Here is a 24,952-nt window from a genome sequence, read left to right as displayed (position 1 = left end):
AAAAAAGGAGAACTCCACAGACCCATGCTAAGACTGGGGAAACAGTTCTAGACATTTCTGCAATGGCTACAGCAGAGCCACACACGCTGTATGGTTCCTCCACTTAGCTCTTCTGAGTGAAACAACACAAGCAAAAATGCTGAGATTCCTCATTGCAGGCCTTATGAGGACATTTATTTCAAACACAACTAATACTGTTGAGCCATATGTAAAAGCCTCTCCAGAAAATTACAAATACATTCCCATCCAGCCTTTCATTTAGATAATATGAAGTATCCCTAATTGTTTCTGTGGCACTTGATTTGTGCTGGAGGAGGACTGTAAGAGTGTTACCCCTTGGGGAACAGGGATCGGCATGAAAATGAGATGTGAGTCCTGTCGGGCTGCCTGGCGTGTATAAAATTTTAACCAGATAAATCCCGGTACAAGGAATTTTGTTGGGAGCTGCTGAACATTTGTGCAACTTCTGAAAGTTGATTTTTCCTGCTCTGATAGTAATTGCAATGACTCAGGATTCATTTTAGCATAAAAAGAAAGGTAATGTCAGTGCTTACAGCCCTGAGGCCAATCAATTGAAATGGTTTGGAAAGGATAATTATACCTGCACGAGGACTAGCTGTGTAATAGCACTTACCAGCCCAATTAAGGCCAAATGAAGGAAGGGCCAATTTGTTACTTCCTTAACTACTCTGTGAAAAAGCGGTTTCAATACCCTAGCAATAAAAGCTGGTTTATTATTTTTTTTCCTAGGTGATTCCCTGATACTTTTTAGGGACATTTTAGGGACGGTTGGGGGGGATCTTGTATGTAGTCATGAAGTGAAGCATCACAGACGTGCTGGCATTTTAGTATCCAGAAGAGAGGGAGTGGGGTGCTTTTACACAGTGTGGCATTTTGTTTCACATAGTTAAACTAACCTGGCCAGAGTCCCAGCCTAAGTAACCATACAGGGATTTTTCTTAATCAGGGAAAGATGAGACAGGAGAGGATTCTCTTTGCCATCCAGAAGAGCAGCAGGTTTGGGCCATTTTAGCACTGATAAGACCTAGATCAGGCTTCAGGCTGCCTGGATGAGGTGTAGGACCTGCTGCCACACAGCTTTCCCTAGGGTTTGCCTGCTCCAATGTAAAAAAAATTGCAACATGCATCTTTAAGTGTAGGTGTGGGAACATGCATGGGTGTGCAAACACACCAACCCTTTGCAAACTAATGCAGGTATGTGCCAATGAGCACATACTCGCATAAATAAGCGGGCATGATTTTCACCAGGGGGATGGAAGTAACACAGTGTAAGAGGCTTTTAATCCTTCCATGAATCCTTATCTTTAATTTCCCTGCTCTCGTGCTGGCAGTGCAGCTGGCACTGGCCTCAGCTCTCCGGTGGTAAAAGAAAGTTGGTTCTTTTGTTTTGGTGTTTTTTAATCAAAAGTTAAAAGTGAAGGCCCAAAACTCATTTTGTGCAGTTAGACCGAGATAGCAGCACTGTACAGAAAGGGCAGCACTAGTTTCTTCAGGGTTGTATCACAGTACCATGTTTTTTTTTTTCCCTCTGCCTGTCATTCTTTTGAGCTTTCTAATTAAGGCAGCCCTTCCCTGGTTGGAAATTCAGGCGTAATTTAGGCAACAGATAGCTCTACCTTTAATAAAGTGATGAGACCCTTGGTTTCTTAGTGCTGGTAGCACACAGCCCCTCCTTCAGAGTGATTATGGGTTTATTTCCATCTCAGCTTCTAAGATGAAAAGCAGGAGCCAAAGCAAGATGCTGAGACAGGGACCTGGTAAGAACTTTCTCTAACCATTCAGTCACTTCTGCCTCTCCTAGTCAAAATGATGCTCACATTTATATTGTTTTCTGCTTAACGTGTATAGTGTTTTGGTACAAAATTTATTTTTTCTTCTTATGACAGAAACTAGAAAAATGAAGTGACGTTAAAAGACCATTGAAGCCAGAGTAGATCCCCAGAAAAGACTGCACAGCTCATGATCTCTGAGGAAAGGACAGCACCAGCCTCCCAAAGACATTGCTCTTACTGGTTTGGAAGTGGCTAAGCAATATACTTGGGATCATTGTTGTGAGGGATGCCCAGTTCCAGATTTCTGGTTTCATCATTTCTATAAGAGAAGGGTTTTTCCTATGACCTGGGAGAATTCAGCCTAGCTACTCAATCCTCACTTCACCTGTTTGATCAGTACTCATGTATATTCCCAACTGAAAGCCAGATTAGCTTTGGTGCCATAAGGCATGCAATAAATAATAAACCAAGAACTTTTGAAGGCATTAATATTGCTAATACAGCTGCATTAAAACTTCCTTTGGGGGAAACACGATGCATCTGCCCATCCTATGGATTCAAAGCCCAGGTTTTTCCAGTAAGCAAAAAACAATGAGATTAAATAGTGATGCATTTACCTGAGATGGGAATTTACTAGTTTGCCCCAGAAGTGGCGCAGTAGCGACTGTTGCCAAGATGACCAACTAGTGATGCCGAGACTAATTAATAGAACAACGAGCTGACCCTGCTGGGATGCCTGCGTGTAGCAGTCTCAGTTTAACTGTAACCAAATGATGCTGATCGGGACATCAGACATCCAGACACAGCATGGGCAACACAACTGCCAATATTTCTACATCTAACTAGCATTATTTTCTTTAAAATAGCCTTTGTGGTGAATATGCCCTCCCAAACAAGGACGGCAGTAGATGAATAGGTAGCAAAGAAGTCCACTTCCAGTGTCTTGGCCGAATTCCAACTTCAGTAATTACACTGCTTAAATTCTCCCTACAGCTCTACTAAAATAAAGCCTTTTTCAGCTTCTCCTGCAGCATTGTGCAGTATTTCTGTGTAGCTGTTAAACACTAAAAAACATCTCCTCTGATTAAAATTGCAACGGGAATTTAGGCAGACAGAATGCTATTACCGGAGTCTGAATTTGGGCAGAACACCAAGATTAACTTACACTTGCAATGGGATCAAGAGATCTCTGCTGACCCTTTTAAGTGTCAGAGCCTTTTAAAAAGGCAGAACGGGCAATAGCTCACTGTGCTGCCTGAATGCAAACTCAGGCCTGGGACCTCTGCAGCTGGAAGTGGCTGCAGTACTGTTTCCTGACACATAAAATACTCCTCAACACCAAAGGCTTTTATCAGAATTTATTTATTTAGAGATATTTATGGAATGAATTGTTGACAAAAAGAAGTTTTGGCAACTTTAAAGATTTTTCTTGTTTGTAAAAACAGAAAGGGAGCCTAACCTTAATATTTAAGCAAGCCAAACAAGGCCTGCAGTACTAGTAAAAATATTCTAAATTGTGCTAAGTATCTCACATATTTTTTGTAGCCTCTAAACTGGGACCAGATGTTTCTTGGTGCTTCAGTTCAATGTTGATCTGTCCTAACCAGTTCTTTGCACCTCAGGTTTCTGCCAACCTTTTCAGCTGTCCTTACCCTGGCAGTGGCTGCACACCAGAAGCATCAGCTTGGTTGCACTGCGTGGCTTTGAAGATATCACTGTCCTTGCAGGCTGGATTGTGAATGCCATCATTATCTAGCAGCCCACGGGGATGTCCATGGAAGTGCTTCTCCTTCAGGGACGTAATTCCTGCCTTTTGAGGTCAGTGTTGAACAATCCACCCCGCAATCTGAACCTACTAGCACGTAGGTGCAGCTGCCAGACATGTCCACTGACTGGTCACACAGGTACAACTTCCACCCTGATGAAGCTACCACCAGAATCAGACCCAGCAAAACTCCAACCAGCCTCCATGGTGCAGGTGGAAAGCGTGGGTCCAGGCTGAAGTGACAGCAAGTGACCCGAACCTTAAATCTGCTCACAAAGTCTAATTTCTACATGTTGGCATGCTGCTCCCTTGTTCGAAGGTAAAATCAGACCCAACAAACACGTTTTCCTTCCAAAACGACTGCTCCCTCGTGCCCAAGTGCCAGAGAAGTCAACAAGCTGCACTTCCATCCGCTCCTTCTAAGGGAGCAGTGCTGATTCTCCAGATGCCTCAGTGAGGAAGCAACAGGGAAGATGCAAAAACCAACCTGTAGCACAGCTGTGTGGGGCTTCCTCTCTGGATCACAGCACAAGCCATCACCTAGCCCTTCTCCTCCTTTAGGATTTTTAGGCACTATCCATCTTTATGGAATTCCCTGTTCCTTTTGGAGGAAATCCCACTCCTTGCCTGAGGCAATACTACTTCCATCCTGGTTTTCCCCACCTCTTCCATCACACAACTCCTGGACCATTCTGCTGTCTCGATGTTTATTAGTTATGGACGTTCTCCTTTCTCCTTTCACACAGTTACGTGAGATAAAGCCTTCTGGGGGTTTGTTTGCTCTGACAGAACATTGGAGTAGCTGTCAATTCAGATGACAGGTGGAAAGACAGTTCATCAGTTTGCTGATGGCTCTTTTAGTTAGACTACAGGAGTGCAATCTCAGCGTGCACCACAGAAAGCTCCTCTCCCCCCTTTCCTTTGGTACATGCTCATCCCAAGGCAGTACTAGGAATGACGATTTCCATGCTTTCATTACCCTTACAAAGTTGTTAGCAGTTTCTGATGGAATTTTTCAGTCTGAACTTTGAGTAATGCCTTTCACAGCACACTCCAGTAGCTCCCAAGTGTCCTAATGGTCTACAAAGCACAAGCTGCATTTTCCATGCGTTTTGGCAGCAGCTGAAAGATATTTTCCAGTTCTGTGTTAAACAAGTCCCACTCATCTGATTTGTCAAACAGTCAGACGCTTTATAAATCATTATTCTGGGACCAGTAACAACCACAGCACCATTCTCCCAGCCACACAACTTGCACGCTGCCTCGCAGTCAGGTCTTTTGCCTGCACTGTTGTTTTCCTGAGGGCCTGCCCTGCTTTAAATCACTGCTAGCAGGGCTACTTGTAACAACTTGTGTCTACGCGAGCAGTGTGAAGCTACACTTTAAAGTATGAGTATTTATAACAGTATAGATTTAAAATTAAACCTGCAAAAGTAAACAACCCCTACCACTAGAAAAGGGCATAATCTTTGCATTTCAGATACTCCTATTTCTATATAAGCCATGAAAATACAATTAAGGGACTAAGGACAAAGAAAGTTCTTCAGATTCTTACCAGCTCCTTTTCAGACCTGTAACACATCATGGCACCTCTCCACTTCCCCTTTTTTCAGATAAAAACAACAGCAGTTACCGGTCTTAGAAAATAATTGTCATCTACAGCTAAAATTATTATAAAATAACTAGGGATTTCAAACTTCCACCTTGTAGAGTCTTTGCTAATAGTTTAATGTCTTTAACTCTTTCACTGTTTTTAATTTCCAAGCCACTCATTTACCTACAATAACCTGTTGTTTTATTAGTTCCATATCCTTCCCTCAAAGTCAAAATCCATTTAACTATCAACTCCACATTCACACCTTATCTTTATTTGATATTATCAACTTCAGAAAGAACAAAACCAAAACTTGATCTAAACTTCTTTTACTGGAAGACGGATCCTAAACTGCTACAAGCTGTTATAGCTCCCAACCAGCTTTGAGGGAGCTATGGCAATTCTGTACAGCAGAGCTGAGCTGCCCTTGTGCTCAGAAAGCACCAAACGAATGAAGATTTGTAGGTGGCACTACTTGGCTTGCATGATGTTTAGAGACACGGTCTCTGCTTCATACAGTTATTTGACAGTTTCCCCTTTTTCACAGACAAGTACAGCAAAGTAGAGAAAAATTAAGTGGTTTGTCAGAAGTAATATATGGAAGGAAAACCACAGGCAAGTAAAACAGATGGTCTGTTTTCCCTGCTGGTGAAGATTCTCACTGCTGTTACCTTAATTAAAAACTGCATTCATTACTGCTTCCCTCAAAGGTGGCCAGAAGTACAACAGCAGTTTTAGAATATAACCATCACCAAGCAAATAACGTAGAACAATAGCAAAAGAAAGGGAAAAAAGGAATAATTTTAAGCGTCCCTGACTTTAGAGTGGTACAAGTTGCCCCAAAATGTACTTTTCCATTGACTTTTTTGTACTGATGTATTTTTTTCCCCTCTGTAAATAAGAACAGACTTATTACTTTTTTATTTTCCTGCCTTTAAAATGACATGTATACATTTACAGAAATATATATAAAATCATGTCTCAGATACTAGAAACAAAGCATTTCCTTTAATCCATGCTAAACTGCAATGACACAGGAGTTAATTATTTAGAACAGCAGGCTGTAAAAGGAATCCTGTAGGAAACACAGAGTGTGTTATTTCTTTAGTGATCTCTGCTTCCATGGAAACAATTTCTCTGCACAATTTTAAATCTCATAAAAATAGGGCACTAGGTCTATGTAAAACAGCAAGACATTTCCAATTAAACAACCGGAATGCTTTTATCTAGGCCATTAAATACTTTGTTCAGTATCAAATATGATTACAGTGTTCAGTGGGATGTGAACAACCAGTTACTTGCCATGCGCTGGCTCTCCGGGGCCACACAAAGTCACCCTGCACGTACCCTCGCTTCTCTGGTGGGTGTCACAGCGACAGCACAGCAAGTTGCCTTCCCCCAGCACTCGCCAGGGACACATCAGATGCAGCATGTTGTGTGGTGGGCAGTAATGCCTCCCCGCAGCTTCTTTCCCATTTCCATGGTGTCTCTGCCCATACAACCTGACAGCCCAGGAACTCGTAGCAGAGAGCTGGGACCAACTTATTTGAATCGAACTTGGGTAATGAATATAGTGGTTTAAAAGATACTTTCATGACCACCTTTACAATTAACTTGTGGCAACTGGGGCAATTCCAGTGATCATTCAGACCACTATATTCATTACCCAGATCTGATGACATGACTGCAACCCCCAAGCCATATCATATTAGTTCACAATTCTGCCTGAAGGATCACCTTATCTGAAAACAGCTTGGAAGACACTGATCTCAGCATCCTTGCCTCAAACCATCATGGGATGATTTTCTGAAGGAGACCAAAGCAGAGGGTTTGTAAGAACAAATGAAAGCAGTAAGATACACAGCTACCGCCCAGAATAAATATTAATCATAAGCTAAAAGTTTTTATACATTAGTAAGAATAGTTTTAGCTCTCACTTCAAGACCACAACCATGTTTATTCTATTCTCTACTTTTACTGCTTTCTATCAGCTGTGACCAAGCTCCCTCTAGTGGTATTGAACTTAAACGATCACTTTGTTGGTACTGACTTAGAATGAAGAAATACCAGATCTTATGTTCAAGAGGCAAGAAGCTATCACAAATCTCGAACACATCTTTTGAGGTACTGAACATAGAGCCTTTATTAGTAGACCTTTGTAGACCATCAGTGAGGAATAGCAAAGAAGTGAGCAAAAGGGTCAAAATATTATTGGCAATGTTAATTTTCTCTGCGTTCAACCAACCACTTCTTGGAAAGTTACTTGAACAAGAAATAATGGGCAAGCCTCCTGTCCTCTTCATGAACACAAGGCATAAATACCTGTAAAAAAGCACTGCCAATAATAGCAAAACTTGACTTGGCCAACAAATGCCCATAAGTGATGTTTGCCAGAAGCTAAATCTTAGAATAAATATATATCCCAAGATATACAGACACAGGTATACACACACTATATATATATTTATATATACACACACACCCCTGTTGATTCTTCCAGTTTAAATTTCATCATTCCAGTTGTTATTCAACCATTTCCCCTCTCTTGAGGGCTTGGCTAGGAATAACAAGTGGTCTTATATAAAAGAAAACAAACAAAAAAAAACATAAGAGCCCACAATATTTATACTAAAGGAAAGCTAGCATAAAAAGAATAGCTGGTTAAAAGTGATTTTTCCAAGAAAAAGATTTAATGCCTTACATATATCTTGTAGCAGAACTGACAGCATTAGTATTATAGATTTTTATCTCCTCAGAAGCATGCGACTTCCAAACCCACATTATTAGTCACACAGCCAAAAATCAAAAGCGGATTAGTTATTTTCTTACCAGGTCTCCTGCCCACAAAATTAGTAGGTAGCACAACAGATACGGTATTTTCAATTCACATATGACGTTGTGTGGTAATTTGGGATTACAGTGATACAAGCAGTTTACTTTCTTCCCCTCCACCCCACTTCCACCTTGAGGTGTTGTCAATGAATAACCTTGGGTACAAGAATCACTCTTGGGAAATTTGGGGTCTTTCTGCAGTATTGAGCAGTTGATACACAACATCCTCTTCTCAAAGAGGCTAACTGCTTCAGAAGTATGTTTTACTCAACTTTTCTGACTTTTCATGACTTAACTCCAATTAATACAACCGCATTGCTTTAACTCACTTTAATTAGTAAACAGAAAAGCAGCTGGCACATTGGATGTCAGCATTACCAAACAGTGGTAACATCCTGAACTGGTTGGAAATATACCACATACGGACAAAGAACATTACCTACTTCATATTGCTGTTACATGAGGTTTAACTTTCTCTTTCTACAAATTGGAAGTAATTACAGCTTTTAGTACATACAGACCCTGTGATTTTTCTACAGTACCCTATGCAAAGCTGCAACAGAATACCTTAATACTGTAGAACGCTCCAAAACTAAGTAGGGACAAAATACTTTGTCAACAAGAGTGCAGTCTAAATGAGAAATACAGAAAGCCATGCAGTATTTTTCATTAGGAAGTCTCAAAGATGATGCTTTAGAATATACAGACAGAGCCAACATGCCTTAAATAGATGGATTGTAAATAATACACAGAAGTGGGACCTGAAGCTGTGCACAAGGAGATTATGACAGAGAAGAGAAAGTAGAACATTCACCAATATTTTTAAGACCATATCTCTTGAATCTGCATTGAGATCATCATCAATTGCTCATATTTTAATATGATCATGTTCTGCAGTTCCATTTAGAACCCGGAGACTAATGTGAGGCATGATTAAAAAAATAATTTCAACTTCTGCAAAGGAGTTTCCTCATTAGGATGCAACTCTACAATTTTAAAGCTGTTCAAACTCTATTTATCTTTATACAAATGAAAAGATGAAGTTAAAGATTTAAACATATAAAATCTTAATATTCTACTTATATATATTGAAGCATATATGTATATCTGTATTTTTCAAATAAGAATCAAGTCCATTTTCATCCCCTCTAGGATAAGCTCAAATTTATACCCTCTAGGTATAAACTCAAGTTCTTGCTTGCTTCACGTTTTCAAATATATTTCAGACATACTTGAGAAACTTTGTCCAAGATAAGATAAGTCTCTGTAAATAGTAGTAACTGTATACAGTTCACATTTCATCTTAGAGATTTAGAGAACAAAAAGTAAAGCACATTTTTCTGTGAAGATTCAGTGATATAGCTCATGGAGCTCATGCAAGTTACCATCAAGAAAAATTCTCAAATGAAGATCCATCTGTTTATGACTAATTTATCTGAATTTACACTTATATGAAATCATAACTGACGAACTGATAGAACCAGTATGTTTTCTTGTTGACCTGCACATTACAGAGAACTAAACTGAAAAGTTGTAGGGATTTGTTTTGTTGTTCTTGGTTTATTTTTTTCCCTCCTTCAAAAAGACAAATACTTTTCTGCTTGTTGCATTAAGCTTGCCATCAATGAAGAGCTCGTTTCCACAGGAAACAGTGGCAATTAGAAGCGGACAAATCATAGTGATCTAACAGAACAAGATATCTTCCTGTAGAATGGAAGATCGGAAAGACTGTAACCTGTAATAAACAGGAGTTACCATTTCCACTGGAAACAAGCACAATTAGTAATGAGAAGTCAAAAACTTGCCAGCCTTTCCCCAGCAAACATGGATACAAGGTGGCAAAGAATATGCCAAAAAGCTACTTGACAATAGGGATCACTGGGGGGATGACAATAGATTAGATAAAGTAAAGCAAAACTGAAGAAACCTTCAGATACCAGGAAAATTTAAAACGAGTGAGCTAACAATTTTTCATTTCAGTGAAGTGGTCGCCTCTTCTGTGAATTCATTCAAACTTCGAAACTCTAGAGCATTAAGGAACAAATTCACTGAGCATCAAATGTGTACCTGCAGATTAAAATAAAATTAAAAAAAAAAAAGAAAATTCCAAAACTGAGAGAAGACAGGATGCACTCTCCATGAAGATTGAATCACAGCACTCAACTCCTTCTTCCCAAATGGCAGATTGTGGTAATTAACTAACCCTGTGATAACTTGGTTTTTGCAAACTGCTGAACGTTCTTCACGTAGTCAGATCACACTCAGTTTTTCAAGGTATCTTTAAGCCATAACAATAAAATGATGCAGGATTCTTTGACTGTTACTATTAAAATGGTAATAATTTTGAAAGTTGACATAATTGGGGTCAGGAGGAAAAGAAAATGGGAAGTAAGAAAAAAAAAGAGAAGTCCAGTTCTGTTTTGTTTAAGCTGTCACATTGGCGATTCATTTGAACATTCATTCTTGTTTTCTTCAGCATTACTCTTTTTTTCACTCTTGTATGTGGAGAGGAATAAGTTTTCTATTTGAGTCAAGAACTCTTCAGCAATGAAGCAGTTTGTTACCTTGTCTAAAGTCCTCCTCATGCACTCCAAAAGCTGCGCAAAAGAAAAATGAAATTTAAAAATTGTTATTATTCCTTCTAGCTGATGAATATTTACTAGGTATTGTTTTTTCCCCTTCTCACTACAGAAAGCATTTAACTGAACAACAAAAGTTTTAGAAAAGAACAGCCACACAGGAACAAATTCCAGATTCTTCTAGCCTGGGCCTTTTGGCTTCTCTTTTTTTCTCCCCTTACACAATTGGTAAAGATGCATACCCAGTCATAGCAGCAATGAGTTACAACTAATCGTACAAAGAGGAACAACACGTAGAGATCTTACTTTGTGATCAGTGCTCAATAACTGGCTATGACAAAAAAAGATTAAAATAGTCTCTTTTGTGCAAGGCGTGTATTATTTTGTAAATTAAGTTCTTTAAAACCAATTTACAGCTATTAGTCTACATCTGATTTTTAAAATTGTGACATCTCATGATACCAAAGAGATTTGTATTTTAAACAGTATTTAAAATTACAAAACATTACAACTGAAAATTCAAAGAAGCAAAAAACTTACTTTCTGCAAACAAGTCAGGTCAGAATCTCTATGAAAAATTTTATCCATGGGGACACTGCTGTTGAAAGAGAAAAAGGAAGTAGCAGAAGGGTAGAAAGCAGACTTATGTCTCCATTGAAACACCACTAATAAATACACAGAAATTCTAAACTGGCTATAATATAAACAGATGTATACCTGTGACAGAATTTGTATTTTTCAATTATCCATCTTGTTTTTTCAAATATTAATTCCCATTGAGGTTCCTCTGACATCTGCTGTACTTCAAATTTGTAGGGCAGGCCTGTAATCAATTGAACATGAATATTCATTCTTTATGTTCCTATAGATAACGTGTGCTATTTATAAGACCCATGACTTGCTTAAGGAGGCTGAAGTAGAAGCATGACATTTTTCATTGTGAATTTAATTTTGATAGGAGTAGGCAACAAGTCTGCTTTCCTCCTTATCCTCTGCAATTCCTCATGCCACAAAGCACACAGAAATCCACAGTGTAACAGAAAAATGGCAATATTAATCATTTTTTTAATATAGAATTTAGTACTACTTTTAGTTTTGGTAGTTTAAGAATTATTGCACAGATGTGGCCACCACTTCACTTCCCCTACGGCTAAGAAGCAAGCCTCCATTGTCTGTTCTGCTTACTTCCACTGGAAAAAAACAGGAGGAATTTCAGGTCACATGGCCTCTTCTACTGTCTTGCCAAAAATACTGAAATCCTTCGTGCTTGGATACAAAAATCAGGACTTAAAACAGGGGAAGGGAGGACAGAGAGGAGGCAGAGAATACAGCCATAAACTGCTATCCTGGGAATTACCCTGGGATTAATGTCAGGGAACGAGTATCTGATCAACACTTGAAATTCCATACATCTTATGTGTTCTTAACTATTCAAGAAAGACATTCTGTTTTCATGAAATGCCAATGATACTTTTAAGCAACAATTTATACCTTGTATCTTAGGTTGGGATTCATGCCAGCACACCATTTCTAGGATCTGCTTGACAATTTGTCTTTCATACCTGCTTTTCCGTGGACAGCTGGCAAGTTTGACTTTTTAACCTTCTGTACGTTAAATTAGTGGAGTAAAAGTTCTTTGCCACTATAGCAGCGGAGTCTTTGCTATAATTCTTCTTTGTCCTCTATCAAAGGATTAGAAACTCTGCTGCTTTACAAGACTTAGCAATACATGTGAAACAGTTTCTCAGCTATTCATATGGATACATCACATAAATAATAGTGACCCTTGCCCCAACCTCTATTTCCTAACCAGGGTGTGGGTAATACTGTGATGTTAGTACACAGGAAATACAATCTGTCTACTTATAGCTGTAAATTTTGTCCCAACAGCAAGGGATTGCAAGATTACTCTTTAGGTGAAAGTTTTGGTTTTGTACAGTAGAATTCCTCCCTTAGCACCAAACATACACCCGTTTCTCAAGCCCCAGTTGAAGGATACGCAACATTTTCCCCTTAGCATCCAAAAGGAAAAGAAAAATTAAAACAATGGGTAAACCAGTACTTACGGTAGGAGCCATCAGAACTGATCTCATCACTAATTACTAGACAAGTCATTTGAGAGTACGGAAGAGGATTATTTCGGTTATAAGGACTTATAATCATTCCAATGAACATGGCACCACCCCTGGAGAAATAACTCTAGAACAAACAAACAAACCACACAGATAAGAAAGTCTTTTTCACAACAGCATTCTGAAATTAAAAAAAAAAATAGAATAGACAAGTCAGAAAACACTGAAAAATCTGGCAAACTTGTTCACATGTTTAACACTTGTTCAACTTCATTTAAACCACCTGTATGTTCGCATGCTCTGCAGAGCTACAAACCAATTTGTGAACACAGTTTTAATATGCATGAGTGCAGCAATGTGCATTAACATTGCAATACCAGAGGGGCTTTAGGTTTGTTGGCTTTTTTGTTTTTTATTTATTATTAATGTACAGACCGGTAAGTACCTGGTATTTAGCTTGAGTGTCAATATCTCGTATAGAAGGGTTGGGGTCAAACGCTGGGTGGGAATGGTACCACCCTATAACACTGAATCCTCTGGCAGCAAGCGTTTCTGAGGCTTGTGTTTGCGATACCGGATCCATCTCGCACTGCAGTCCTGTGCTGAGACTATTGCACGGCTCCGCTGCACAAACCTGTTGAAAAAGTCTCCAGATGGATAAATGCAAGAAATCTGAATCAGTTACATAAAATTCACTTAAAGAATTTTAGGAGTCAGTACCAGATCTTCCTCATGAAAGAGCTGACAAGCCAACGTTTGAACAGAAGCATAAATAACATTTGAAGATTAAAGTAAGGAAGGGTAACTTTAATATGCTTGAAGTAGTTGCCCTTAGGCTCTGAGCAACCTGGTCTAGTGGAAGGTGTCCCTGCCCATGGCAGGGGGGTTGGTATTAGATAACCTTCAAGGTCCCTCCCAAACCAAACCACTCTATGATTCTATGTTTCTGTGAAATTAATAAATATATTATCAAAACAGTTTTAATGTCATAAAGGAAATGGAAAAAAGATAAACACTTACTTCTACAATTTTATCAGCTTCAGAGTATCTTCCACCTAGTAACCCTATTACTTCTGCCATAGACACATGAGAGTGCTAAAATGATATCAAACAATTATTAAAGTTGTATAATTTCTCCTAGCTTTGATTTGCACATGATAGAATGCATTCATTGGCTTTCACATTTGCAATGAAGTAATTTCTCAATGACATTTAGAAAGAAAACTTAGGACTAATAAAGACTCTAAAATAGCCAGTGTTTCAATTTGAAATAAGCAGGAAAGGGTACATTTGTTTATTATACACATGGATATTGTGCATCTTTATTACTCTTCCATATATAAAGTGAGCTAGCTTCAAACAAAGCCTGAACAATGCTGCGATGTACTGAACAACTGCACAAAACTTTGGTGCAACGCGTTGATATTAAAAGACACGTTGTTCTGTAAACACCCAGAGCGGCAGAAAACAAACCGAGAAGCTTTCAAAATGGCAAACTATTTTAGAGAGTAGTTTTTAGTAAGTTATGATTAAAGTCCTAACACTCTTATCAGCGCCCAACCATTTACCTTCTAGAAAAACTAAGCACATTACAGAAAACGCATTAATCTTTTGGGGCTTTAATACTGGACTGTCACGTCTAGGTCTGAATGGAAAGAAGTTAACCTATATACGGTGCTGCAAAATCTTCTTATATTGCCCATTAAAAATAAAACAAAACTTAAAACCACACACATATGCATCACAGCTTTCTGAAAGATAAAAACTTTATCCTCACCAAATCCATTATTAAAAGTGCTTCTGAAGACACTTTCACCTGAAAAGGTTCCTGAAATGATAAACAAAATAATGAGTATAAGAAAAGTAATTCAACTAAACAAAGCATTCTCAGCTATTCACTTAGATACGTACCTGTTTTTCTTCAGTGAATAAACAGCATGGTATCAGCTGAAAGGGATCAAAGGAACTATAAAATGAAAGAAAATTTCTCTAAAGATGTAGGACAGTCAGGAAACTTTCCTAGTTTCCCACTGTCTCTTTAGTGTAGGAAGAACATCTTCGTCACTGTATTTGTTCATCCCATATTAGGAGGGCTTCCACCAAGTATAGAAACCTCACCACCCACACTTGTGAATTTTAGTACTAAAATTTTGACATGCATGCATGTTATTTGTTCCAGCCTGACGCCACGCAAGCCAGTTGTTTTATTTCTGGACCTACTTTTGAACATGATGTACTTTAAATACCTTTTTATTTGTCTTGAACCTTTAGAAGATTTTGCAGGTTTAAGTTTTTCTTCTTCTCTTCTTCTTGCTAATTCTTCAGCAGATAGATGCTAAAAAAAAAAATAAAATTAATCTGTTGATGTCTTACATGTTCTTTCAGTAGTGGTTCTAAGACAAGGCCAAAATGAATTCTTGCTATCAGTGTCCTCTTGATATGCTACCAATTGTTGTGTTACAGGACTACTCAAGATAGAAGGCAATAGCCACAGCAGAATCAAACAGCGTGAAAGTAATAATTAGAGACCTGGTCTACAAAACTGAAGAGAGAATTACATTTCTTACATTTTCTCTTTGAGAAAAGTTTATCGTGACACCTTTTCAGGGATTAATGTTTTCAGATTTTTCTTTCAACCCAGAGCCATATCTTGCAAAAAGCAAAACTATGAAGAAAGGTAAACTATGACACTGTAGTATGCGATTATTTTTATTTATTTATTTATTAAATAATAGTAGAAAGTCATCTCATTTAGCTTTCAAATATCTAGAAAATAAAAAACAAGAATCAGGTAATTTATTTGTTTATTTATTTATTTTTAAGGAAAAGGTGAACCAATATTTTCCTGTCAGATTCATGGTAATTTCGAATCAAATAAAAACTGAACTTTGTAATGAAATAAGACTGAGTTATTTTAAGTTACAAGAAAAAGGAATCACCACAGAAATTCATTTCAGGTTTTTCTGATTCTTGATGACTTAGTATTTTAACCTTAGGATTGACTCATGTTATCCCCCGCCATGCAAAGGTTTTATTTAACATGAAGCAAAAACAATTTTTCTATAACTGAAAATAAAGGGTCGTGAAGTCTCCTACAAAACAAGGCAAAGAGGCCAGAACAGGCATAAAATTGTGTAGGTCCATACACACTCACAACACGAACACCTTTGTAAACAGCCAAGCACAGTTGTATTTATCAGCAGATGTAACAACTGCTACATTATTTTTAGCTTTGCCGTTGCAGAACCAATAATTTAAACACCTATAAGAGGAAAATGGTTGTGTAATATTTGATGCAACACCACCTGCTAGCCATTACCAAGAATTACTTCTGTAAATAGAATTTAAAAAAAGGGGTTACCTCAAATGTCTGTCCTTCCAAATCCTTAGCATCACACCAGTTTCCCCAAGGGTCTCGCACTCGCCGTCTTCTTGTACGCTGCAGCAAGCAAATCAACATGAGTGAAAGATCAAACTTCTGAAAAAATGCATTTGCTTCATTTAATCAATCATAAGAGCATAATCTAAAAGGTTACTGCTGCATGAGTTTTACTAACACTATGACATATTTCCACAAGAGAAAAAACAGCCCGGAGTTCTCCAGAATTAAGTAGCTTGCAATCTGCCATGAAGTATCACCAGTGAAGTTTTCAGTTTTTAAGGCTGTAAAGAAAAACACCTGGATGATGCTCCACAGAAAATCAACAACCTTGGCAGCAACAGCACATTATTATCCAACTGCAAATTACAACAGACAACACAAAGCTATAAACCAGTACGTTTACATCTACTGTATGCTACTGTTCTTCATATTTTTTATTTTATTTTTTTAAGTGGGATTGATTTAGTTTTCGTCTCATCAACTGATTTACTCTGGTATGAAGTACTTAAAAATGCTACATTAAATGCAAATATGAAAATTAAATCTGGCAAGCATTTGTAACTCGTGTAATTATGAATGAGTTATTACTGTGCTTAACTGAGAGCCTTACGCACAGAGGAAGTAATATCATATACACAGTATACTTAATGGTTAAAACACAAGCAACTTAATCACATACTACCAATACACTCCACTGTTTTCTGGCTAATTTAGACTAATAAATCATAGAGAGATGGAGAAAAGTGGCTGGGGCTACATGGAAAAGACTGAAACATAAGTACCTGAAGAGAAATCAGAGATTATTTTTGTACAACAGGAGAGAAATTAGGACAGGTACCTGTCAGAAAGAAAGACTTCAGACTAACTTAGGACTTACTTAAGACTAACACTTGCATTGAAGGGCATCCTAATGAAACAGCAAACCAAACAAAAGAAGTTCCCTGAGATGCCCTGCCTTGAAAACAAAAAATGAAAAAACTTACACATTAAGTGTTCCCCCCCCCACCTTCTTCTCCCCCACCCCCAAAAACGTACCATGGACTGCAAACGCTGCGCCAGCTGATATGCTTCTACTGTGTCTTTGCCTTCTTTGGACCGTGTTTTATCAGCTGGTTGGGGCCTGTTATAGACAGCCTGTTCTGCAGAACAGATAAACAGATACACGCTGTACTTCAGGAAAGCATGAAGTGATAAGCAAATGCCATAAAGAAGAACCCAACACACTGAAATGACATCTCCTGGTGGTGATATTACTGACTGATTGTAGTCTTCTCTCGCTACCACAGCATTTTTAAGACAGAAAATCTCCTTCCTTATTGTTAATTAATTTCTAGTAACTTCTATGTTAGACAAAATTTATCTTAGGAAATTCCTCTCTTCCTAGATGTCCTCCAGCTTTGAACCAAAATTAACCCAATACAGAGCCTCTCAAACTGAGCATTAATGACAGAAACTTTTAAGTGTGTACATACTCTTAATGTGTCAATTGACTTCAGTGTTTGATTTTTGTTAAAGAAGTAGTAGTTCAGGACAAAAACATTGTTTTATTTAGGAAATGCTTCAATATGGGAAAGTAGGGAAAAGAAACAGCAACTCTAATGCTATCTTTGGGAGAAGGAAGGCAGAATTTCAGATACAGTATGTCTCAGGACTTCACACTAAATGAGGTACTAACACTCTGCTACAGAACCTAAATAAAACAACTACTATTTAAGACATTTAAAGCACAGGGAGCAAAGAAGTTAAAAGATTATCCACATGGACACTTGGTTCTGCTTAAGTGCAGTCATCTGTGCTTCACTGAAGTCAACTCGGACTTTTGAAGATGTATTTACCAACCTTCACGTTCACCCTTTCCATGAAAACATTCATTTTAATAGAAAAGCTGACAGCCAACGATAAATGCTCTCAAGAAGCACTGATCAGAATTTAAGCTATGAATCAATTCCACTAAAATATTTTTTACCACAGCCGAAGTTAATTGCTCCTATTAATTCCAAGTATGTGTGGATCCGTCCAATACAGTTAACATCACCGCAGTTCTTCAGGCCTGGACGCACTGAGGTCTTATTCAGGTATTTGGGTTTACATCTCTCCCTAAAATAAAGTAGAACACATCATCAAATCACAAAACAAACCACTGAAGAGGATGACTCGTGTGACTTCTCTGAGGTTAAGATAAGACACCAAAATGTTTTTTTCCCTGATGTACACGCCATGCAGAGCAATTGCAGCAAAAATACAAGTTTCACAAAACAAACTTCAATTAGAATAAGCTGTTAATATACTAAGGCCACTCAACAAGAACCCAGTTAGACTTGGTACTTCTTTCTACTAAAAAGCAAGCTAACCATCCAACAAGCACGTAAACCAAAACAGTAACAAGCTATGTTTAGCCTGCTACCACAGATCATTAAGGTTCCTTCAGCTGATTCTTTGCAGATGGAACATAAAATATTCAAATGTATGAGCAATACTCCAAATTGATTCTTAATTTGAAGTTTTTTTGTTCAAGAATATTTTCTGTAGCGCACACTTTCTTCTAGCTGCCCTTCTATGATGGCAGAACTACACACCATTATGGAATGAGTTTAAACAGATATTTTGAAGAAATAAATCATAAATGCTTTCTTATATATTGGATGACAAAAAATCGAAAGGAAAATAAGCATAGCCAAAACAGAAGCATTTTGTTCTGGTATAGGATGCTACTTTTGCTAATTCTTCAAAGTATTTCCATTGCCTAGCTTCCAGAATGCTACAAAAAATGGAAGAGTTAGAAGAAGTGTTAATAATCAGGGCTATTCACTGGTAATCTTTGGAATGCTACCACATAAATACTTGCATTCTTTTCAGAGTAAGCTATTGGTATTAAGTACTGCTTTAGCCAACAAAGGAGGACACGAGTGATATTGCAACTGGTTGCAATTAGATGATCTTTAAGGTACCTTTCAGACCAAACTATTGTATGATTCTATGATTTGAATCCCTTATTTCAGAAAGCAAAATTAACGCATCTTACCATTGATCCAAAATATAATTCCTAATTTTCAAGTAACGCTCTGGTGTTTTAGCCTGACGCCCTTCAAAAAATTCAGGAATAGCTTGTTTTTCTTCTTCCAGGATAATGCTTCTATCAATCTCCACTTCTTGATCAGGTGGCTTAAGCTCCTCTGCTTCCTCTTGATGATCTTCATCCGCTTGGCAGGGAGAATGAAAAAGCAATCCGTTATCAGCCAGGTCTCTCTGCTCCTCATTAAGCTCTTGATCAGCAACTTGTTTAGACCCATGAGATGTTTCTGTTCTGCCTTGCTCAGCTTTCTCAATAAAATTATTGCATTGCTGGTAATCTAAATTCACAGATTTATCACCGTTCCTGTGCTGAGAACATGTTGCTGCGACACCTCGAAATAGTAACACATCCGCTGTGTCTTGTTTGGTATGCTGAGAATCTTCTTTAGATAAAGAAATAGCAGAACTGTGTCCAACAGATGGAAAAACGTGTTCCATTCCTTTCGTTTCTTCAACTGGACTTCTTGAAATCACAGATAATTCAGGTTTTCCAGCATCTTGCTGGAATGTAGGAGAAAATAATTCATCCGTGTCATCGGTTATATCTACTTCTTCATCATCTGACAGCTTTTCAATTTTCACTGCATTCAGATTAGGGTCTGCACGGCCTCTCAAGTTTCCAGATGACCATGCTTCTACCCTTATCCCATCTTCAGAAGGAAGACTGCTACCACACTGATTTTGCTCTTCTCTTTCAGATTCGTCATTTTTTGCCTTAGGAAAGTACAAAAAACTTTTAGGAGGAAAAAAACAAACAAAACCAATCCCCTCTGCCTCCCAAAGAGTCAGAACTATTTTACTTGAAAAGCAGACAGATATTCTGAAAAGAGGTGTTTGATAGGCTGACAAAGATTTATGACTGAAACAGGTAGCCACAATCAGCACTGCCAGCAGGTAAACAAGCTGACTCAGTATTATGTATAACATCATCTCAGAAAAAAATCAAGAAAAAACATTGAGGTGTTTCTTCCTCATTGAAATTTTACTTTCTAACTTTCTAGTTACTAGTTTTTAGTTACTTTCTAACTTTTTAAACACATTTTAATCTATTCCAGTCAACTTTTACACAGCATTATAGGTATACTAGCCAAACTCTACCACCATTTAGTTTAGTTCAAAAACAGACAGTAGTAATTCCTTCTAGTAATAGTAGTAGTTCTAAATTCCTTCTAGTAGGAGTAATTCCAAAAAGCCCCTAAAATTTCAAATGCAACTAAAGCTAAAACTACAATGAACGCGTGGTTCATTGTAGTTCACATAGTAAAGCTGTAGTGTGGAAAATGAATATTTTCAGACTAAAAATCAACAGCATAAGAACTTACAGCTATACTACACATTGTTTCACATTGTTTAGTTATGCCAGCAATAAAAATATTGGAGTCTTTCTAGGAATTTGAAATTCTAATTTCATGTTTAAAACTGCAAATAGCATTTCTACTTTTCTGAATATGAAAATAAATAGACTAGGTACTTTGACAGCAGTACCCTGAAAACAGATGAAAACCAAACTACTCATACAACAGCATACTTGAGATACTGCTTACCTTGTTCTTAAAGTACTGCCTAGCATAGCTCTTTACTTGTAGAACAGTGCGACTTCCAATCAGCTTGGCAATTTTTGTCCACCGGCGGCCGAACTTGACCTAGTACAGAGCACACTGAAGTTAGCCAGCCTCAAAGTGCAATGTCTGTAATGTTAATGTCCAAGAAGGATTTAAAAACTCAATCATTCATTACAATCACACATTTAGTACAACTAAGCCCAAGAATCTCACTAGTCATATTCTACCAAGGAAAAAAAGCGCATCTAGCAGGAAGAATTATTGCTGTTCTTCACTCAGTACAGACATGCTATAAATTATGTTGCTTGTTAACTCAAGGAATCCTGCTGAAATAAATTTGTACTTGCTGAATCAAACCCTACTTCATTCAACACCGTACAAGCATACCATCTCTAAAGATCTAGCAATACTAGCTAACAGATTTCACTTTATTAGCTGACTTGCTTTAACTACAGAATGTAGCAAGTAATTTACTACAGCAATATGATTATACAATTCATAAAGCTAAATGTTTGAGATACTTTGTGATCTCAAATTGTAATCACACAAACAAAATCTGGTAAACAGAACCATTTTTGGCAACTCATCAGTATAAATCTGATTTATCATTACACCCTTAGTAGGTGGCAATTATTTTTAGCAAATTAGAAGTGAAAAAGCAGAAGCAGATAAATATAACAAGCTTACTTATCATTAATTTCCCTTCATCAGCAAAATAGTAATATCTAAACAAGGTATTACATATAAACACAAACATACCAGTCCTTGTTCAAACAGTTCTTTTTCTTCTGATGTCCACTTTACTGAGTAGCTAGTGGATTTTGTAGGTGATCGCACCCTAGAACAAAAAGGAAACCGAAGTTAGTGGTTTCTTAAAAGCATTCTCAAATCCCAGTAACTGAAGACAACTTCTGACAAGAGAACTAATGCTCATCTCCTGTAAAGCTCAAGGTATTGTTTCAAGCATGAATGTGGCTGAACATTGAGAATTATGTCAATTTCTCTAACACAAAGGAAGATTCAAACCAACACATTTGTCAGTAACTAACAATGCAGAAGTACATAGAACAAGTAAACAGAGAAGTTCAGGCAAGAAAGCCCATTGAATCAACACTTTTTTTAAACTAGAAGGACCACTGTGCTACAAAACACATACATATATATGTATATATGCATGTATTTTACTACAGGCCTCTTACTACACACAACATTTCTGTGTTCTGAAAGATCCCTTAAATAGTTTTGTGCAGATAATTTAATCTTGTGGAACTACTTTTTAGGTACTATATCTTAACAAATCAGAAGCCACACTGAAAAATGCGACTCAATTAAAGTGTTTATAAAATCAATAAAATGTATAAAAAATATATAAAATTAATAAAAAATAATGCTCTTATTAAAGTGTACGTACATGACTTTTCCAGTTTTCTTATGTGGACTGCAAATACAAAACAGAATGAAATTAAAATTAGTAATTGTGATGCTATTGCATATCTCAGCAAGTAACCTTATTGTAGAAGGACTTTTAGTTCCTTATCATCTGAGGTTTTTTTCTAGAACACAGCTTACCTTTTCATAGATCTTTTCTCTGCTTCCTTTTGATTGAGCCATATTTTCTCAGAAAGTGATTTATTAGATAAATAATATCTGAAATTGTTATTAAGAAAGCTTTCAAGGTATAAAAAATAGCAGTACATGTGAGAATTCTAAAAACTATATAAATTACACTGGTTCATAATCATTCTGTTGTAGAAATACCGCACATATGGCTTTCAAAACTGAAATACACACTATTTCACATACTCCCACTAGTAACAAAGAAGGAAGGGGTATTTGATTTCTGAATCCACATGCTCGCTTTACTTTGAGTGAACTAGGTATCCTGCTTCCACAACAGAATTTTTCTTTTTTGGTGTAGAAACCATACTGAGTACTTCTCTTTGTACTGATACCTTATCTGTTTTCAAATTAATCCTCAATAATTGATTCTGTTGCTTTATTTTCTTGTTTCTTTTATTACTGAGTATTACTCAATCACAAAAAGAACATGAATATAAATTGGTCCACAAGTAGTACTACCTTCACCACCCTTGAATGCTGAGGTCAACTTAGGCTAGAAACACTAGAAATGATAAGAATATTTCAGCCAAAACTTAAATAAATAAATACATAAATAAATAATTAAAAAAAAAAGAAGCTGTTCCTTCTACTCATTTCATCCATTTCATCTTGGTTCCTGTCAAAGTATACACGTAGCCAGACCAAAATAAAACAAAACAGACAGTGAACAGCGCAAGTGCAGAACAAGTCAGAAGAACTTGTGCTACCTACATAAGGCCTACAAATTCTGTAGTTTAAGTCATCCCTGCCACTACCTTAATGTCTTTCCAGCTGTCTCTTCCTCCCTCCCATGTGACTACCCAAGAACATTAAGTTTCTAACCAGTAAACTATGTAACTGTGACTATTTTTAGGTATTGTCAATAGACTGTGAAGAAGCCAAAGACTTTGCAGCATCAGTGCAAGCTAGGGGTAGCTGTATCATTTAATTAAGGGATCCTCTCTGACTCCTGTAATCCGCCTACTGCCTACAAGGTGACAGTGTTTCAGTCACATTCACAAGGAAATGTGAATTTGTCCATCTCCTTTGGAAATAAGAAGTTTTCTGTTGTCACACAGAAAAAAAAAAGTCATAAAGGCACATCAGGAAAAGGATACTCTTCCTCCAGCAACATTTTCTCAATGACAGCCCTGTTTTCTTCGCTAATGCTGCTATCCAATGTCCACGGCTGCAAACAATACAAATATTTCTTAATCTTTGAATTCTGTCACACTGTTATTTGAGTACCAAGAATCAATATAGATTCTAAAACAGCACATACGAGAACATGTAGCATGTAAGAGAATGGAGAAAACAAAGCTGTGATAACCTTGCTATAAGTACTGTTCGTTTTAGAATTACTTACAAGATTGTTATCAGCTCTCCAAGATGAATCAAGATAGTGGTCCTGCAGCAAGCTTGAAGCTGTACTTTCATGTTCTCTGAAAGAAATAAAAAAAATCCAGTATTCAAAACCAATGCAAATATGTTCAAACAAAATGAATGCTGTCAGAATTAAAATAAATGTACAGTTAAGTAACAAAATCATTAACAGAAGATGGCAGAACGAGATACTAAAACGAAAAGCCATCCATTGCAGACCATTGTGTAATGTTACTCTTTCATAATACTCCATGAGATCCAAGGGATAAGGGGCAGTGCTAGGTTAAAGGTTGCACCAGATAATCTTAGAGGTCTTTTCAGCCTCAATAATTCTATGATTCCATGATCACACACGGCATAAACCCCCCCTCACCATCTTTATTAACGCTCTCAGCAGCAACATCTCACCTCTGAAGTGTCTGAGATACCACTGGAACCCCAAGTAGCAAAAAATCTCATGCAAAAACACTGCAGGCAGGAGGGACCTTGCAAATTACACAGAAATGAATGGTGCCAGGCATTCATGGGCAATTAGGGAACTATGTTTGCAATAAGGGAACTATGTTTTTTAATAGTGCCGTTGATTTGTGGTATCTCCACATTTCTCCATTTTTTCCCTCATAAGGTAAGAGCACTCCCTTATAACGAAAAAAATGTTTTCTTCTAGAGGAGTGCTCATAGGTACATAAGATTTAATAGAACCTGAGCATATAGGGTGGCTAGTACTCTTACAGACCTCACCCAGGTGATGATTTTCCTATAAATAAATGGTTTTTACTTTGAGAAGACCACCACTGACGGACAGCCTCCTACCTTAAAACCACCCCGGCAATTTATATAATCACTTGCTATCAAAATCCCCCCAGAGAAGCCCGAACAGCACAGGATCCCTACACCCTCACCCCCGACCCCTCACATCCCCACACCACCACCAAGAACACCCCTCAGGGAACCCCAAAACACCGCGACCCCTCAAGACCAGCCGACAACGGGGTGGCCGAACGCCCCCCTCCCCGGTTTTCCACCCCGGAGCCCTTCCCCCGGGGGCAGCGCCTCGCTCACCCCGGCTCCCCCTCGCCGGGCGCGGCCGCCGGGTCCCCCTCGACGTCCACCTCAGGCTCCTCCGCCGCCATCACGGCGGCCGCGGGCTCTCGCGAGGCGCAGGGAGGCTGAGGGGGGGCCGCGGGCAGCATGGCGGCGGCGCACGCGCGGCTGCCGGGGTGAGGGCGCTCCCTGAGGAGAAGCCGGGCGGAGTCGGGGAGGTGGCGGCGGGGCTGTGAGAAACACTGCGGAGCCGATAATTGAGGCTCAGGTGAGGC

General features: G+C 38.2%; 1 protein-coding gene and 1 long non-coding RNA gene across 9 annotated transcripts in view; one reads left to right on the top strand and one right to left on the bottom strand.

The window, feature by feature from the left end:
* Positions 1-7,269: 7,269 nt before the first annotated feature.
* On the bottom strand, positions 7,270-24,909 carry MYSM1 (Myb like, SWIRM and MPN domains 1). 6 transcript variants are annotated; one of them, XM_068690936.1, is made up of 21 exons: positions 24,696-24,909; positions 23,617-23,692; positions 23,369-23,439; positions 22,221-22,298; positions 22,063-22,089; positions 21,411-21,489; positions 20,634-20,732; positions 19,040-19,803; positions 17,984-18,114; positions 17,053-17,156; positions 15,997-16,074; positions 14,882-14,970; positions 14,547-14,601; positions 14,413-14,463; positions 13,656-13,730; positions 13,081-13,269; positions 12,630-12,762; positions 11,281-11,386; positions 11,104-11,158; positions 10,549-10,581; positions 7,270-10,051 (listed from the first exon to the last, which is right to left on the bottom strand). In XM_068690936.1, the coding sequence occupies exons 1-21, from the start codon at positions 24,824-24,826 to the stop codon at positions 10,040-10,042; spliced, it is 2,436 nt and encodes an 811-aa protein (XP_068547037.1). In that variant the 5' UTR covers positions 24,827-24,909; the 3' UTR covers positions 7,270-10,039. The 6 variants fall into 6 exon arrangements, with proteins under 6 accessions (XP_068547037.1, XP_068547036.1, XP_068547035.1 ...); XM_068690935.1 differs by having other exon boundaries at positions 11,104-11,161; positions 24,696-24,908; XM_068690934.1 differs by having other exon boundaries at positions 7,270-10,581; positions 24,696-24,908.
* Positions 24,814-24,952, top strand: part of LOC137860572 (uncharacterized) — a 96,103-nt gene continuing 95,964 nt past the window's right edge. For all 3 annotated transcript variants that reach the window (XR_011099019.1, XR_011099018.1, XR_011099017.1), the window contains exon 1: positions 24,814-24,945. This is a non-coding gene — a long non-coding RNA (uncharacterized lncRNA). The remainder of the gene's footprint in view (positions 24,946-24,952) is intronic.

This window comes from Anas acuta, chromosome 8 (assembly GCF_963932015.1).
Source record: "Anas acuta chromosome 8, bAnaAcu1.1, whole genome shotgun sequence".
NCBI lineage: Eukaryota > Metazoa > Chordata > Aves > Anseriformes > Anatidae > Anas > Anas acuta.
The sequence above is the reverse complement of the archived record's forward strand: the minus strand, read 5'-3'. Positions and strand labels throughout refer to the sequence as shown.